The sequence below is a fragment of the Setaria viridis genome, chromosome 8, assembly GCF_005286985.2.
Source record: "Setaria viridis chromosome 8, Setaria_viridis_v4.0, whole genome shotgun sequence".
Classification (NCBI taxonomy): domain Eukaryota; kingdom Viridiplantae; phylum Streptophyta; class Magnoliopsida; order Poales; family Poaceae; genus Setaria; species Setaria viridis.
Genome location: NC_048270.2, coordinates 230,949 through 246,907, shown reverse-complemented (window position 1 = coordinate 246,907; position 15,959 = coordinate 230,949). Strand labels below are relative to the sequence as shown.

Here is a 15,959-nt window from a genome sequence, read left to right as displayed (position 1 = left end):
CCGTTGATTCATGTGATCCAATGGCCCATTTCTTCCCTCACCCTTCTCCCGACCGATCATAACCCTCTCTTATGATCCAACTATGGCCTACTTGGGCATTACCGAAATTTTGGACCGCCAGTTCATGTGGTCCAATAGCCCATTTCCCTACCCCACTTTACTTTTCTCTCGATCAACCCCTCCTTAGGATGCAACTGGGGCATGCCCTAAATTCTGGACAATCGATTCATGTGATCCAAGCGCCCATTTCTCCGGCCCAATTTTTTTTTACTTATATAGACTATTTTGGCATGTCCTCAATTTTGGGCCGTCAATTCATATGACCCAGACCAAATGGCCCATACTCCCACCTCTTTAACCTAACCTTTCTCCCCAATGACCCTAGCCTCCTATTCCGCCGCCGCCACTACCCATGTCTCATCGGCATTTGACACCAACAAGCCATGCCCAAAGCCTCCATCCCCCATCAACACTACCTAATTTCTTGACTACGACGACCTTCTCCACCATGCCCTCACCCCCACTCCACTGACTCCTCCTCTCCGGTGGATCCCTATGACCAGATTTGCTACCACACATGCTCAATTAGCTTCGCTAGGATGATGACTTGATGCCCTTATCCTGAATCTTCACCTCGTTGGCATGTCATCGGAATTGGAGAAGGTCTATCACCCCATAAATGGAGTGGCATCTCCTTCAAATAGATTCCAAGTAAATTTAGCTTAGCTTTTCCCGTGTATCGTATAACTGATGCTGGCCTCTGAGGCATACACATATAGTAGTACTTAGCTTTTCCCGTGTATCATATAACTGATGCCGGACTCTGAGGCATACACATATAGTAGTACTTGTTAATGGTGTATGCAAGTAGACTAATTAATCGACCTAAAAGCTGGAATGAAAAAAAAATCTGGAGGATACACATCCATCCATCTTTGAATTGTGATCCTATCCATGGAGCGCATGAATGCATTAATGATCGAGTATTTATTTGCATTTGTGCATATACCAACGTACCTAGATACACCTCAATTCACAGCAGCTAGCTAGGGCACAACTCTAAGTCGGGAGCAGGGGTGGAGCTTAGGCAAGGCCAAAGTGGGCCATGGGCCCCCCCTGTGACCAGCAAAGTTTACATTGTTTAAACATTAATTTGACATTATTTGTTGTTTTTTAGCTCAACTAACATAGGCTAGCCACCCCTGGATGTTTGGTCAAGCTCCGCCACTGGTTGGAGGGTATACACAAACTAACCAAACTCATGCACAACAAACCTTATCATTGACCGAGAGCTACTTCACCATGACACCCAAAATAAGCATCATATGTAAATAAACACGGATCGATCAATCGATTTGTATATGCAAGGAAGGTATATGCAGGGAGTAGAAAAGGAGCTAGGTGATGAATGGAGTAGTTACCTGCTTGTTCTGGATAGTGGATGGCATAATAGTGTTGCTGGTAGTGTTGAAGATCTTGTCCATGGGTTCCTTCTCCTTCCACCAAGCCCGCTGTATTTGGCAAGTATATAAAGGACCGATGAGCCCACCAAATAAATTAATCCAAGATGACCAGTCGATCAAAGCAAAGCAAACCTGCAGTGGAACACCTTACCAGCAAGGAGTTAAGGATGGAGGAAGGACCGGTCGCAGCCTCCGATCCAATCCCTCTCGTCGCTGGGAGAGGAAGGAGGGAGAGTGCGAAATGATGCCTGAGAGATATATAGGGAGTGAGAGAGAGGAGAGGGACGGGCGGATGGTGTGAGGAGGGACGTGTAGTGTGGGCTGCAAGGGATGGAGCCAGCGGTGAGGTGGAAACGGCAGGCCGATTTTCCGTGAAAGCAACCGCGCGGCGCGGCGGCTAGCTAATGACGCATGCACGGCATGATGACCCTAGCCTTTGCAACCTCTCTCTCCCATGGATGGCCCGCCCGCCCATTGAGATGCCTTCTTGGTCTCCTTTAATCTTTTTGTGCGCATATGCAACGGGAGTAATGCACACACAACATTCCAATATCTAGACAAGCGTCGTCCACGGTGTACTGCTCTCTCCATATGCATCATCATATCCTTCTTCCAGCAGAAGCTAGCCAGGCCTCACCTAGTTCTCATCCTTGTTAGATTTTAACCCGGATTATTATCCTCATGCAGATCCATAATTCAATCTCCCTAACACCATGCAAGACGTCTAATAGTGGAATAGGCACATAGCTAATAGATCCACAACAACAATGATATCAGGACATATTTATTATCTATTTATTCAGGCTAAACGATCGTTTAAATGGATTAAATGGCCAACAAATGAGATAAATGGCTGGGCGAGCGAGAGCGGAACAAGGGTTTTCGACATGGCTAGGCGGCATTATGCAGCATGTATACTGCATGTAAACAGGCTAAACGGATATTTAAGCGAACAATGTAGAGGCACACAACAATGTTAGTTTAGCCAAATCTAAGGGGTGTTTGGATATTTAGTCCTGACTAAAATTCATGTCACATCGAATATTCGGAGGCTAATTAGGAGGACTAAACATGAGCTAATTATAAAACTAATTACACAGATGAAGGCTAATTCACGATACAAATCTATTTAAGTCTAATTAATCCATCATTAGCACATATTTACTGTAGCATCATATTGTCAAATCATGGATTAATTAGGCTTAACAGATTCATCTCACAAATTAGTCTCCATCTGTGCAATTAGTTTTATAATTAGCCTATATTTAATACTTCTAATTAGTATCTAAACATTTGATGCGGTAGGAATTTTAGGAGGCGCTAAAGAAACAAATACCCCCTTACATCTTCATCATACGCAAGATATTAGATATGCCCTTCCAAGTCACGCCTCTTCCGTCCTCCAATAGAGCAAGCGTGTGAGGCGTGTCATAGCTAGGAAACAGCGGCGCGCACCTTTTCCCCGGCGAGCACTGCATCTTGCGACCAGGCCGCCGGAGCTTGTACACCGTGATCTCTTCAGGCCCATCATACCACCGACGCCGAGCGGCCAGGAACAATTACTTCCTCCTCTTCGACGACAACTACAACCACCGCCTCATGTGCATCGCCCTTCTCCCCGCCAACAACGCTGCCTTGGCCGCCATCAAGCGCATCCAAGCTGCCGCTGAACGGAAGAGCGGCGCCAAGCTCCGTGCGCTCCGCACGGATCGAGGGGGAGACTTCACCGCCAACGACTTCGACGTTTCCTGCATGGAGCTCGGCATGCGACATGAGCTCACAATACCATACATGCCGCGGCAAAAAGGTGTCGTCGAGCACCGAAACCAGTCGGTGGTGGGCACGGTGCAGAGCAGAGCATGAAGCATGATGAAAGCTAAGGGGCTGCCAAGTATGTTTTTGGGGGAGACGGTCAATACCGTTGTCTATACCTGCTCAATCGATCGTCCTCCAAGGGCATGGCGGCAAAACATCGTACGAGCTCTGGCATGGGAGCCCGCCAGCCGTGCACCACCTCCACACGATTTGGGGGTGTGTTTCTTTTTTTTCTTTTTTGATTCCTCGCTCTTGGCGTATTTGGGCGGGGACAACATGGGTCGGGCCGGCAACCCCAACATAGCAGGCTTCCAAATACGCTAGGAAAAGTGGCCCATGGAAAGAGACTTCCTCTATAAAAAAAAGACATGGAACCCGGCGGGTCTTCAAGAATGTGATCCCCATCATTAGTTAAGAGGAGCTAAGTGACCCCGGGATGCCTCGTCTTTTCCATCCTTTTTTATCATGCATCCATCAGAGGTAACACATATATAAAATTATTCTTAGTGGTGGTTTACAGCAATTTTGATGACATATCATGATAATTATAAAGAGAGAGTGAAAGAGTTTCGTCCCGATGAAACTCACTATTTTCAAAACTAAGAAGACTGGTGGCTTGTTTTGCTTCAAAAAATAATAGCTTTCGAGACCAATGCTTGTTTTGCTTCTAAAAATAGCTTTCGAGGAAAAAAGGAAAAACGGATAAAAAAAAACTTTGCAGGTTGAAAACCGCATTTATACGATTGCGGGGTTGTAATCTGTCGGTTTTCATATACCAACATATTCACGCGCACATGATGAGTAGTTCACGCACATTATCAACTTTTGCAATGTAGTTCTTTAGCATCAACACACATTATGCTTAAAAGAAGTGATGGGGACATTTGGATGGGTGTGGTTCCTCTATCTTTTTCTTATCTTCATAGCAAGCAAAGCCAGTAGTACGTAGTCTTAGCTTAAAAGAAGGAACACTAGTCAATCATTACCAACATGCAGAAGTCTATCTGTGCCTGTGCGCATGCGATGGAACAATATGCTGCCAGGCATGCCATTGATTGATTGTTAACACATAACACAGCATCAGAGGGTTTGTGATTTTCCATTCCAATATAAAAGGATCGGTCACTTCACTTGCTTTTTGACGCAAATAAAGCAGAGAGACGGACAGAAAGGCATGCAGGTGCAACGATGCATGGACTAGTGTCTGAAATGTCCTGCTTTGGATACTTGCTGATGCGTCTGTCAGGCCATTTGGCCATTTGGGTTTTGGTGGGCAGCAAAGCATCTGGGTCCCATTCCATTGTTGCACTTTCGTGGCTTGCAAATAGAGATTGAAGAATTTGTTTCAAACTAAATTTGGGCCTAGTTTGATTACTCTTGCTTATTTTTAGCACCCGTCACATCGAATGTTTAGATACTAATTAGGAGTATTAAACGTATGCTATTTACAAAAACCATTACATAAGTGGAGGCTAAACGGTGAGACGAATCTATTAAGCCTAATTAGTCCATGATTTAACAATTTGTTGCTACAGTAAACATTTGCTAATGATGGATTAATTAGGCTTAATAGATTTATCTCGTCATTTAGCCGTGTAATAGGTTTTGTAAATAGTCTACGTTTAATACTTCTAATTAGTATTTAAATATTCGATGTGCCCACGCGCTAAAAAGGCCGGGCAGCTGTTGGTTGGCAACAAAAATTGATTAGATTCGACGATCTGATTTGCCATCAGGAGCTGCATTTCGCACGGAATCCCACCCGCCACCCCGTCCGGTCGTCGGCACATGGAGATGGAGATGGGAGGGACATTCTCCTCCGGAACTCTGGATTTTTATTTATTTATTACAGCATGTCCTAATCGACCACTTTATTAGTTGTTAAAGACGAGCTTACTACTGTACAATGGAGATGGAGCAGTAGAAAAGCTGGATTTCATCTCCTTCCTCCTGTTCGTCTTGTCCATTTCTTTTTCTGAGTACAAGTAGAGTGAGCAGGTGGAATCCAAGATGAGATACTGGTACTCCTCAGGCAGAGGCAGGCGATAGATCCTCAGGCCTCTGGCTCTGGGGAAGGGAAAGGGAAGAAGCGCTCGCTGCTTTGGGGCGGGGAAGGGGAAGGGGAGCCCCATCCCCGTGCGGCTGTATGGCTTCCGCCTTCACCGCCGCCGCTCTCCTCCTCCTCTTCCACTTCCAGCTCCTTGCGCCGCCGTCCGCTGCGCAGCCTGGTGAGCGAGCCCATTCTCATCTCCAAAGATTCCGTTTTTGTTCACGGCCGCGCCGCCGCCGCCACCCTTTTCCTGCCCTTGTTAGTCATGGATGAGGAGATTTGCGAAATTGCAGGAAGCGGCATGGCCACAGCCCACAGTGATTCCCTGCTCGATTTGCCCCGCAGCTTGCACTGATTATAAATCTAAGCTTGTCCATTTCCATCCTGCGCTGCAGGTTTCATTAGCTTGGACTGTGGGGGAGCTCGTGATCACACAGATGCCATCGGTATCCAGTGGACCTCCGATGCTTCCTTCGTCTCCGGTGGCCAGGCAGCACAATTGCTGGTCCAGAATGGCCTGCAGAGCCAGCAGTTCACTACCGTGCGCTATTTCCCTGCAGACAACAGGAAGTACTGCTACACCATGAACGTCAGGAACAGGACGCGCTACCTCGTCAGAGCCACTTTCCTCTATGGCAACTTCGACAATAGCAATGTCTACCCAAAGTTCGACATCTCCCTAGGAGCGTCTCCCTGGTCCACCATTGTCATCGATGATGCTACCACCCCCGTCGTTGAGGAAGCAACTATCCTGGCTGCTGCTCCCACGCTCAGCGTCTGCCTCTCCAATGCCAGTACAGGACAGCCCTTCATCTCCACTCTCGAGCTCCGCCAATTCAACGGTTCACTCTACTACACCACTGATGAGACACGCTTCTTTCTTGCACTGTCTGCAAGGATAAATTTTGGAGCCGAAAGCAATGATTCAGTCAGGTACTACAAACAACACCATGCTTATGCCTTTCACAAACAACTACATTTTGTTTCATTAAAACAGTTGACTGAAGAGCACTCTTTTTCTTCTTCCACAGATACCCTGATGACCCGTTTGATAGAATCTGGGAATCTGATTCTGTGAGGAGAGCAAATTACCTTGTGGATGTTGCTCCGGGGACTGAAAGAATATCAACTACAAAGCCCATATTTGTCAGTACCAATGAAGAACCACCTGAAAAGGTCATGCAAACAGCAGTAGTTGGCCAAGATGGGTCCTTGAACTACCGCCTTGATTTGGAAGGTTTCCCAGCAAATGCATGGGGAGTATCATATTTTGCAGAAATTGAAGATTTGGCACCAAATGAAACGAGAAAATTTAAGTTAGATGTCCCTGGCATGCCAGCACTCAGTAAACCAACTGTTGACGTGGAGGAGAATGCTCAGGGAAAATACCGTTTGTATGAACCAGGCTACACGAATTTGTCACTTCCGTTTGTTTTCTCCTTCGGGTTCAAGAAGACGAATGATTCTTCAAAGGGGCCTATTTTGAATGCCTTGGAGATATACAAATATGTCCAAATTACTATGGGATCTCAAGATGGTAAGCAATTGTCCGTGTTTCAGCTACCTTTTCTTTTTCCCTAGCTACAACAATCCCTTGTGTTTCACCATTGTACAATAAAATCCAGTGTTTGATTAAATTGGTGCATGTATCATTGACAGCAAATATCATGGCCAGCATGGTATCACGGTATTCACAAGCAGGTTGGGCACAAGAGGGTGGCGATCCATGCTTACCAGCATCATGGTCCTGGGTGCAATGCAGTTCAGAAGATGCTCCAAGGGTATTCTCAATGTATGATAACTGGCATATCATTCCGTCTTCAATATTTGTCTACCTCAATGAAATAGTATGTGACACCTGAGAATTTTTTTTTCCTTGCAGCACATTGTCTGGGAAGAACATTACAGGAAGTATCCCAGTGGAACTGACAAAGCTTTCAGGGCTGGTTGAGCTGTAAGGACTGAATACTTTACCTTGTCCAAGTATTTGGCATCTATTGTCTGATCTACTTATTTCTGTTAATGCAGAAGGCTTGATGGAAATTCATTTTCTGGCCAAATTCCTGATTTCAGCGAATGCCATAATTTGCAGTATATGTGAGTTTCCAGTTATTTTAATAACATGTTATTCCGAAATGATCTACTAATATATGGCACTTTTCTTCATTCCAGTCACCTTGAGAACAATCAGTTGACTGGTGAATTGCCACCTTCTTTGGGAGACCTACCTAATTTGAAAGAGCTGTAAGTTAAATTCTTTTGTCCACCTTGTCTTAATATGTACTATACTTTGAAGATCATAGTACGGTATTTCTTCAATTTCATTTCCTTTCTATTTTACCTTTATTTATGTTCATTTCTGATTTTTTTCCCTGCTCAAGAAACTCGAACGACTGTTGATGATAGTGATTTTGTCTTTTTTCATACAACTACATTTGTTCAAGGGTCTTTATGGAAAAGGACCCCTCTTATGAACTAAATCTTTTGCAGGTATATCCAAAACAACAAGCTGTCTGGACAGGTTCCAAAATCACTTTTTAAGAGAAGCATTATTTTGAAGTTAGTATCACTTTCTTTGAAGCAGATTATTTATTTCAGATCATGCTTTTAAGCACTATTGTGGTTGTGGCTTGAGAACCTTCACTCTTCAGTGGCACCAAAATGCTTACATATGTAGATCAAATAGCTATGTCGTTCTTTGGATGGTCGCATGACTCCCATCTGTTCTAATTTACTATATGCCTGCAGCTTTTCAGGCAACAGTGGCCTTCACATCGTAAACAGTGGTATTAGCCACACCATAATTATTATATGCGTGGTGATTGGGGCCATTGTGTTACTGGGTGCTGCTATTGGATGTTATTTCTTTACAAGTAGGAGAAAGAAGAAACATCATGAAGGTACACACTCTTCAGCTTAGTTGACACATCTAATATTATGCTAGGGCTCAATTGACACACTCTTTTGCTATCTCCAGACACAGTTGTTATTGCAGCACCAGCAAAAAAACTTGGCTCATATTTTAGTGAAGTAGCTACAGAATCAGCACACAGATTTTCTTTATCTGAAATTGAAGATGCTACTGACAAGTTTGAGAGAAGAATTGGCTCTGGAGGGTTTGGCATAGTATACTATGGAAAGTTGGCTGATGGGAGAGAAATTGCAGTCAAACTTCTCACAAATGACTCTTATCAAGGCATCCGAGAATTCTTGAATGAGGTCTGTTCCCATACTAGCCTTATTTGGTGTCTTCTACAGGTGCTTGGGAAAACGAATCCTGAGATGCTAGAGGCAGTTGCATAACTTATAGCCTCACTCTGTTCTAAAATTAATCAGAGATAACACTTGTATATATTTTTATGCAACTTGCAATTACTGGCAGCCTGAAATATGGAATTTGAAGTGCTCTTTGCATATATATTTGTCTGCATCCCTTTCATTTTCCTGTGTCTGTCAACTGAATAGTTGCATAATGACAGGATTGCATGCACCATTTTTTTTTCATACTTGATTTTTCTTCTGCATGGTTGCTGTGATAAATTGATTAGTTATCTGGCAAACATCTCATTTCAGGTCACATTGCTTTCTAGAATACATCATAGACACCTGGTTACATTCCTTGGTTACAGTCAGCAAGATGGCAAGAACATACTAGTGTACGAGTTCATGCATAATGGGACACTGAAAGAGCACCTTCGTGGTAAGTACACTTCCACCTGCTGCTAAATCTACATTGTAGGATCAATGGTAAACTATCAGTAGGTGGATAGTTATTATTTTGCAAGGTAAATGTTTCTATTCTAGTTTAATCAAAGGAATGTTCCTTGTGTCGGTGTTTTATACCTGGCAACCTACCGAGGGGTATCCCGAGGTAGTAGATTGGTTGGTGGGGGATCATTGAATCTGTAACTTGAAGGTAAAAACGAGGACACAAGAAACTGATTTATACAGGCTCGAGCCGTTAGAGTAGCGTAATATCGTACATCCTGTTTTGGGATGTTGTATATTGCGTCCTGCGCTTGGGTGTTGTTTAGTGTTGAGGATTTGGTCCTCTGTTGTGGTTCTGCCGATCTAGGAACCCCTGCCCTCCTTTATATACTCCAGGGGGTGGGATTACTAGTAGGTTACAAGGTAGGAGTCCTAGTAGGATTACATGATACGAGTCCTAATAGGATTACAGAGGAATCCTAATAGGAGTCCGTCTTCTTTCTTCCTTGCGGGTACTGGGGATCTATCCCCGACAAGCCCCCGAGCGCTTCGTAGTCGAGTGTAGCAATCCTCAAGTACTTTTCAGATCCTCGCCGAGTAGTTCTAGTGCTCTTCGAGTACTTTGTCTGACTGAATCTTCAAAGTGTTTCAAGGATGCCACAAGGCTATGATGTGCTCAAGCGCTTGATCGTCTTGATTTTGTAATCTTCATCTTTGCTGATATGGAGGGCAGCGAAAGTCGCACTCCATATCGAGTAGCTCCCGAGCCTTATGTTGAATCGAAGAATCAGACTGAGGGTCATAAAATCTTGAATCTTCTTTTATCTTGAAAAAAATAACTGTTGGGTGTAGCTAATCAGCCCCCTAGCCTTGGAATGATTAATTAATCAATCTGAGGGTCTTTAGTCTTCACACAAGTCATCATCCGAGTAGTTTTGCGGCGTCAAGCTCCCGAGCTTATGAGCCAGGTGAGCCATAGGCGTCATGTCGAGTAGTTATTTGGCGCTTAGCCCCCCAGCTTGGAAGCTACCTAAGCCATTGGAGATATTCCGAATAGTAATTGGCACTTAGCCCCCCGAGCCTGGGAGCTAGCGGAACCATTGAAGGTACACTAAGCGTCATGATGAGTCGTCGCCGAAGCTTGACCTGCAAAAAGATATGCATACATTATGTAGCATATTTGTAGAATTTTGAAGATACTACTGAAATTTATTCAGTGATGAATGTAAATGTTTCGTGTCATGCTCTTGTTTCGGCCATATTTCTCCCCAAGTAGTTAGCCTATTATGTTTAGGCTCTCAGTCTCTATTTAGCCATTGCTACTGCGTGTGAGATCTTTGTCTCATGTACGTGTACTGGCACTGTTGTTACGAAGATCTTTGTCTCGCGTCCTAACGTTTAGGCATGACAGAAGATTGGTTGGTGTTTTTACATGTCTCGCGTCCTTGTGCTGCTGATTTTACATGTTTAGGAAATTGCTTAATTAACTGAGCTCAAACATGTAGTTAGATCAGGTTCTCCTTAACGAATGACAAGGTTTTGTTGTATGTCAGATATCTCTAGTTTTGCTCTCAATTGCGATTATTATTGAGTGAACAACCTCTGCAGCAACATGGAGTGTTAGATGGCTGAACCCATAGTGAAAAGATATACAGATGAGTGTAATATTTTGGTGGTGTTCCTCAGGTGCTGCTGATGAAAAAATAACTAGCTGGCTGAAGCGTCTCGAGATTGCAGAAGATGCTGCAAAAGGTCTGTGCTCTGCTATGTCTTGCAATTCCCTCTTGTACGTTGAATATGAACAATTGGCCGCCATGTTTTCTGAATGTGAAATGGCAAAAAAAAAAATCAGGTATAGAGTATCTTCACACAGGATGCTCCCCAACAATTATCCATAGAGACCTCAAGAGCAGCAATATTCTCCTTGACAAGAACATGAGAGCAAAAGTTGCGGACTTTGGGCTATCAAAACCTGCAGTGGATGGGTCTCATGTGTCGAGCATAGTTCGAGGAACAGTGGGATACCTGGATCCAGAGTAAGGCCAAGCTTTCTGACTGAGAAGAACAGAACCTTCATTCTGTATGGTTCTCTAGCATTGTGTCTGAAAACCTTTTATTTATGTTGTGTTTCGGATAGGTACTATATCTCGCAGCAGCTGACAGAGAAGAGCGACATCTACAGCTTTGGCGTGATTTTGCTGGAGCTCATCTCAGGCCACGAGCCAATCTCAAATGACAACTTTGGGCTCAACTGCCGTAACATTGTTGCGTGGGTAAGAAGAGAACAGTAACTTTAGGTTTCGTGCATTAACATGTGTTTCCTGTTCCGCTAGTGAATTGCTGTTGATCGACAAATGAACCAAAATGAAAATGAATGAACTTGGCAGGCTCGATCGCACATCGAGAGCGGCAACATCCATGCCATCATCGATCAATCTATGGATAGAGGCTATGACCTGCAGTCGGTGTGGAAGATCGCGGAGGTGGCAATAATGTGTGTGAAGCCCAAGGGTGCACAGAGGCCACCCATCTCAGAGGTGCTCAAGGAGATCCAGGACGCCATTGCCATCGAGCGGGGACCCCAGCACTCTATCCAAATCCAACAGCAGCTGCTCCTGTCCAACAGCAACAGGTCCATGTCCATGGCTGATTCCTCGTCCGTCAACAACAACCTGGACGCTGCATCCTTGGACGAGTTGCTCATGCGCCCAGGTCTCAGATGAAATGACCAGAAACCACACTCCCTGTTTATGTAATGTATGGACCTGGAGAGTCCCTCTGCGGCTGTGTAAATTTTGCAGCCAGGAGCACTAATATCTATCTAGTAGAGATGGCGATGCAAGGTGAGCTACAGCCAGGCGCAGGTAGGCATCAATGAATAGTAATAATCTAATCAACCCTTAGTTAAGCAGCAACATTTGTTTTGTTTGTTACAAGAGAACCATAACCAGTCAAGCATCATCTCTTTAATAGTAGCGATCTCACTCACACTCCAAGCACCGTAGCACTGCAAATGAATGGTACAAATTACACGATCGATACAGGGTCAACCAACCAACCGACTCCAAAGCCTTCATTGTTTGTTACTCAGCACCATCCCCCGAATGCCTGCAAAAGCACATAACACAATATCATCGCTATGCATTCTCCACCAAAAGTAATTGCATTGGACATACATTATAACTGAGGAGCAATCAATCAATCCATCCCACCAACCTCCAAGATGTCGGCAGATTCCTAGATTTCCGGTCTAACTGAATGTTTTCTAGAGCAGTCGATGTCCGCAGCACCTCTTCAGATATATCATCTGGGTCATATCTCCAATTATACTCATCTTTTCTCATGTTCGAAGCTGAAGAACCCCCTCTGCGGTCTGAACATAGGTACAGAGGGCACCCATTTCAGAATGCACAACAATACAACTACATATGAAAAATTTAACGAATTACATATCAGGTCACAAACCTGATGTCTGCGATGATGAGACTGGCCTGGCAAATTCAAAGTAAAATGTTACCCTCACATCTGATGCCAAAACAAATAACTGACGCATAAGTACAGTGGCACAACAGTATGGCATCATGCTTACCTCCCCATAGGAGGCAGGCTCCCAACTGATGATGATGGTGGCCTCCTCGAGTTCCGATGTTCAGCATTTAGTGAAAGTTCAGACTCTGAACTCATCATCCTCCTACCACCCATCCTTGTTTGAGATAAATTCTGACAGATAGAACATATTTAGACAACCAAAGCATGCCTTGGAAAAACATAAATTTTAAGCTAAACTTTGACTATATTTGGAGGTCAATTGCAAAGACCTTATTGCTACAACAGTGAAAGTATGCAAAACAGCTTTAATTGCTCAAGGACAGTGAAAACCTAAGCTGATTTTTTTAAAAAAAATCGTATACATAATGAACTGGAGTTCATAGATCAACAGATATATGCTGAAATCAACAAATCACAGGTAAACAGATCTCAGTATGACGGTAATGATAATTCATTGTAAATATAATGAATGGCATGCATTGTAACATAACTGACTGAACTCAAAAAGAATAGATCAATTTCCACCCATTCTGATTATGCTAAGAATCATTGTCTACAGGGGCAGACCCAGGTATTGGCTAGGAGGGGGGCTGATCCAAGCTTAATACAAGATCAAGTGTTTTGCACCTCTATTATGTGTATAATTTTTCTATAATCTCCATTGTTTTTCTAGCCTTGGACCCGCCACTGATTGTCTACATTCTCCGAATGCTTCACCTTTCTAGCAAACTTAAATAGTGAAGATTGTGCTTGATCTTGATTATGCGTATCAACATAAGTTGAGAATCCAGACTTACAACACCTATTTTCTGTTTAAGGCAACACTTTGATGGGTATCATAAATGTCACAACCTTCCTTGATACCGAACATAATGCATAGGAGGATGCATAAAGAACCATATGGTTTTCTAAGAAGAAATCCTGAGTACATTACTCAAAGTTTTTTCCTTTTTTTTTCTATACTGGGAAACTTAAGGATATAAAATGATTCTAGATTCCACTATATGTTAATGATCGAGTGAGAGATAAACCTCGTATTTCAGATAACCTTCGAGAACATCTAAAAGCATTGGACCGCTTTCAGCACTCCTGCTCCCTTCAGCTCCACTTTTGTTAGAGAAGTCCTTCAGTTCATTCTTCCAGAAGTCCTTGGGCTGATTAACAAATGAAACAGGAAACATTAGTGGATGTTGATTTCCGAAATGCACAAACAAAATATGACAAGAATGGTCACTACTTACCAGGTTACATTCTGGCAAGTAAACTTTCATTGTGTGACTTAGTTGCGCCCACTCCAAGTATTCGCATACAAGTGCTGTTAATAACCTACCTGCAAGCAAAAGAAATTCTAGAAGGTAAAACCATTCCATGTTACGGGCAGCTTGCAAAACACAAGGCTAAACTTTATCCATTAAGTACTTAATATCATCTTAGGCTAGCATGACAACTTTAAACATTTGAGATATCTGTGATGAGACTAAAAACAACATAAACTAGTCATGGGCATGCTTCTTTGAACTAACACCGATACAGAAGCATTCAAAACCAAAGACCCACACTAGCCATCAATCAAGAGAAACAAAATATGCATCTTTCAGGTATAGTCTTAAATTGCTAGCTAAAATTACGATATTTCAAAAAATGTCAGAATTTCCAGCAGGGAATGGATTATCATGCTGCAGAATATCAACCTTTATCCTTGTGGAATGTTTGAGAACAGTAGTACAAGTTTCTAGAGGGTCTGTATATGATAGAAAATAAAGTTGCATAAGTGTAGCAGCATCGGAGATAAGCTGTGGCTTCTGAGTAACAGACAAATTTGAAACAACTGATTAACCAGCACATGTGAAGTGCAAACCTGAAGGTGAAGCATGCAGTTGCTTAGCCCGGTCATTGCAGCTACCAAGCAGAGCAGAATTCCCACCATCTTCATTCTCTATCACCCGATCCTCCTCTTCTATGGCCTCAAACACACTTGCTCTCAGCTCAGCCTAGTCACGCAGCAAGGAATACCATGAGGAAACTAGTGAAAAATATGTGGATTTGATTGAGCATAATGTGCTTCAACACATAACAACTTTTTTCATCAGTAATCATATTTCTCTATGCATGACATATATTTAATAACTGAATAACCACCAAATAATTTGAGGTTTTCATGAGAGAATTGAACAAGTTTGTTCTTTCCAAACTTCTAGAGAAACTGTCATTGCCTACAGCTGGAAACCAAGATTTGCTGACATCACACCATTAGAATCAAACCCACCACCATGGAGTAATGTGGGCGCAGTCGTCACAACAGAGGAGCCAGAAAAAAGAAGTTTCCTAGTAACATGACACATTTCCTCCTAACTGGGTTTGCCAACTAGACCAACAGAATCTTAAGAGATGAAATTTTTCTTCAGCAATGTGCGAGCATTCCCAACCAGCAGCGTCAAGGCGCTCAAAATGTGCACACTAGAATTTGGAAAATAAGAAGAAGAAAAAGGTGTGCGGATTTTGGGAATGAAATCGCGGAAGCGGAGGCGTAGATCCCCAAAGCGGAGGGGGAGGGCAAGCTAGATCCGTGGCAGCGGATCAAGGAAGGGACGGGGGAAATGGGGAAGGACGAACGAACCCTAATCTTGGCGAGGACGCCCTTCTTCTCGAGGGTGCGGGTGACGAGCGTCTTGAGCTCCATCATCTCCCGCGCGTAGTCGTCCATCCCTGCCTGCCGGGTGTGGTTGGAGGGGGTGGCGGTGTCGGTGGCGGAGCTCGAGCACGAGCAGGCAGCCTCTCGTCTCCTCTTCTCTCCTCTCTTGCTCCCAGACCAGAGGGAGGGGAGACGGAGAATGGAGATCGCAGCAGCAGCAGCACCAGACCAGAAGGTTGGGGGGATACAAGCCAAAAGGATGACAGGTGGGCCAAAACGTTGGGCTGGATTTATAAATCGGCTGAAAAGTTGAAACGGCTTGTTATGAAAGAAAGATAATGTTCAGTGGCTGATAAGCTGAAGCGAACACGCGTGGGTAGCCGGCTGGAAAAAAACTATTAGATTGGGTAGCCGGAATTATTTTTTTTATACGATCATTCACCCATTTAATGGACGGCCTTTTCTTGTTTAATAGTAAATATAGATTATTTATTTATATTCTTTGTATTGTAATAGTATATAATATTGCTTCTTTGTATTGTAATAGTATATAATATTGCTCAATGGTGTCGTTATAGATGATCGGCTACAAATTGTACGTTTAGTTTTTTTTTTCTAAAGCATGCGATGCACCACGTAGATGTTGATATACATGCACACAGGTGTACAACAGCTAGCTCTCCTAACCATACATACAACGCTTCGTTCTCATATGTCTAGCTAATTATGGTATACGTAGTGA

General features: G+C 43.5%; 2 protein-coding genes across 3 annotated transcripts; one reads left to right on the top strand and one right to left on the bottom strand.

Moving 5' to 3' along the window:
• The first annotated feature begins 5,155 nt into the window (after nucleotides 1-5,155).
• On the top strand, nucleotides 5,156-12,011 carry LOC117867015 (probable LRR receptor-like serine/threonine-protein kinase At1g67720). The gene is made up of 15 exons (XM_034751324.2): nucleotides 5,156-5,506; nucleotides 5,724-6,261; nucleotides 6,360-6,865; nucleotides 6,988-7,120; nucleotides 7,211-7,282; nucleotides 7,357-7,425; nucleotides 7,501-7,572; nucleotides 7,819-7,887; nucleotides 8,077-8,228; nucleotides 8,306-8,547; nucleotides 8,902-9,028; nucleotides 10,723-10,788; nucleotides 10,889-11,072; nucleotides 11,174-11,309; nucleotides 11,424-12,011. The coding sequence occupies exons 1-15, from the start codon at nucleotides 5,425-5,427 to the stop codon at nucleotides 11,757-11,759; spliced, it is 2,784 nt and encodes a 927-aa protein (XP_034607215.1). The 5' UTR covers nucleotides 5,156-5,424; the 3' UTR covers nucleotides 11,760-12,011.
• Nucleotides 11,912-15,462, bottom strand: LOC117867018 (protein TONNEAU 1a). Of its 2 annotated transcripts, none has more exons than XM_034751329.2 (8): nucleotides 15,203-15,462; nucleotides 14,444-14,576; nucleotides 13,827-13,933; nucleotides 13,617-13,739; nucleotides 12,626-12,756; nucleotides 12,502-12,527; nucleotides 12,253-12,409; nucleotides 11,912-12,144 (listed from the first exon to the last, which is right to left on the bottom strand). In XM_034751329.2, exons 1-8 carry the CDS (start codon nucleotides 15,287-15,289, stop codon nucleotides 12,120-12,122), a joined length of 789 nt encoding a protein of 262 aa, XP_034607220.1. In that variant the 5' UTR covers nucleotides 15,290-15,462; the 3' UTR covers nucleotides 11,912-12,119. The 2 variants fall into 2 exon arrangements, with proteins under 2 accessions (XP_034607220.1, XP_034607221.1); XM_034751330.2 differs by having other exon boundaries at nucleotides 13,827-13,915; nucleotides 15,203-15,458.
• Nucleotides 15,463-15,959: the final 497 nt, after the last annotated feature.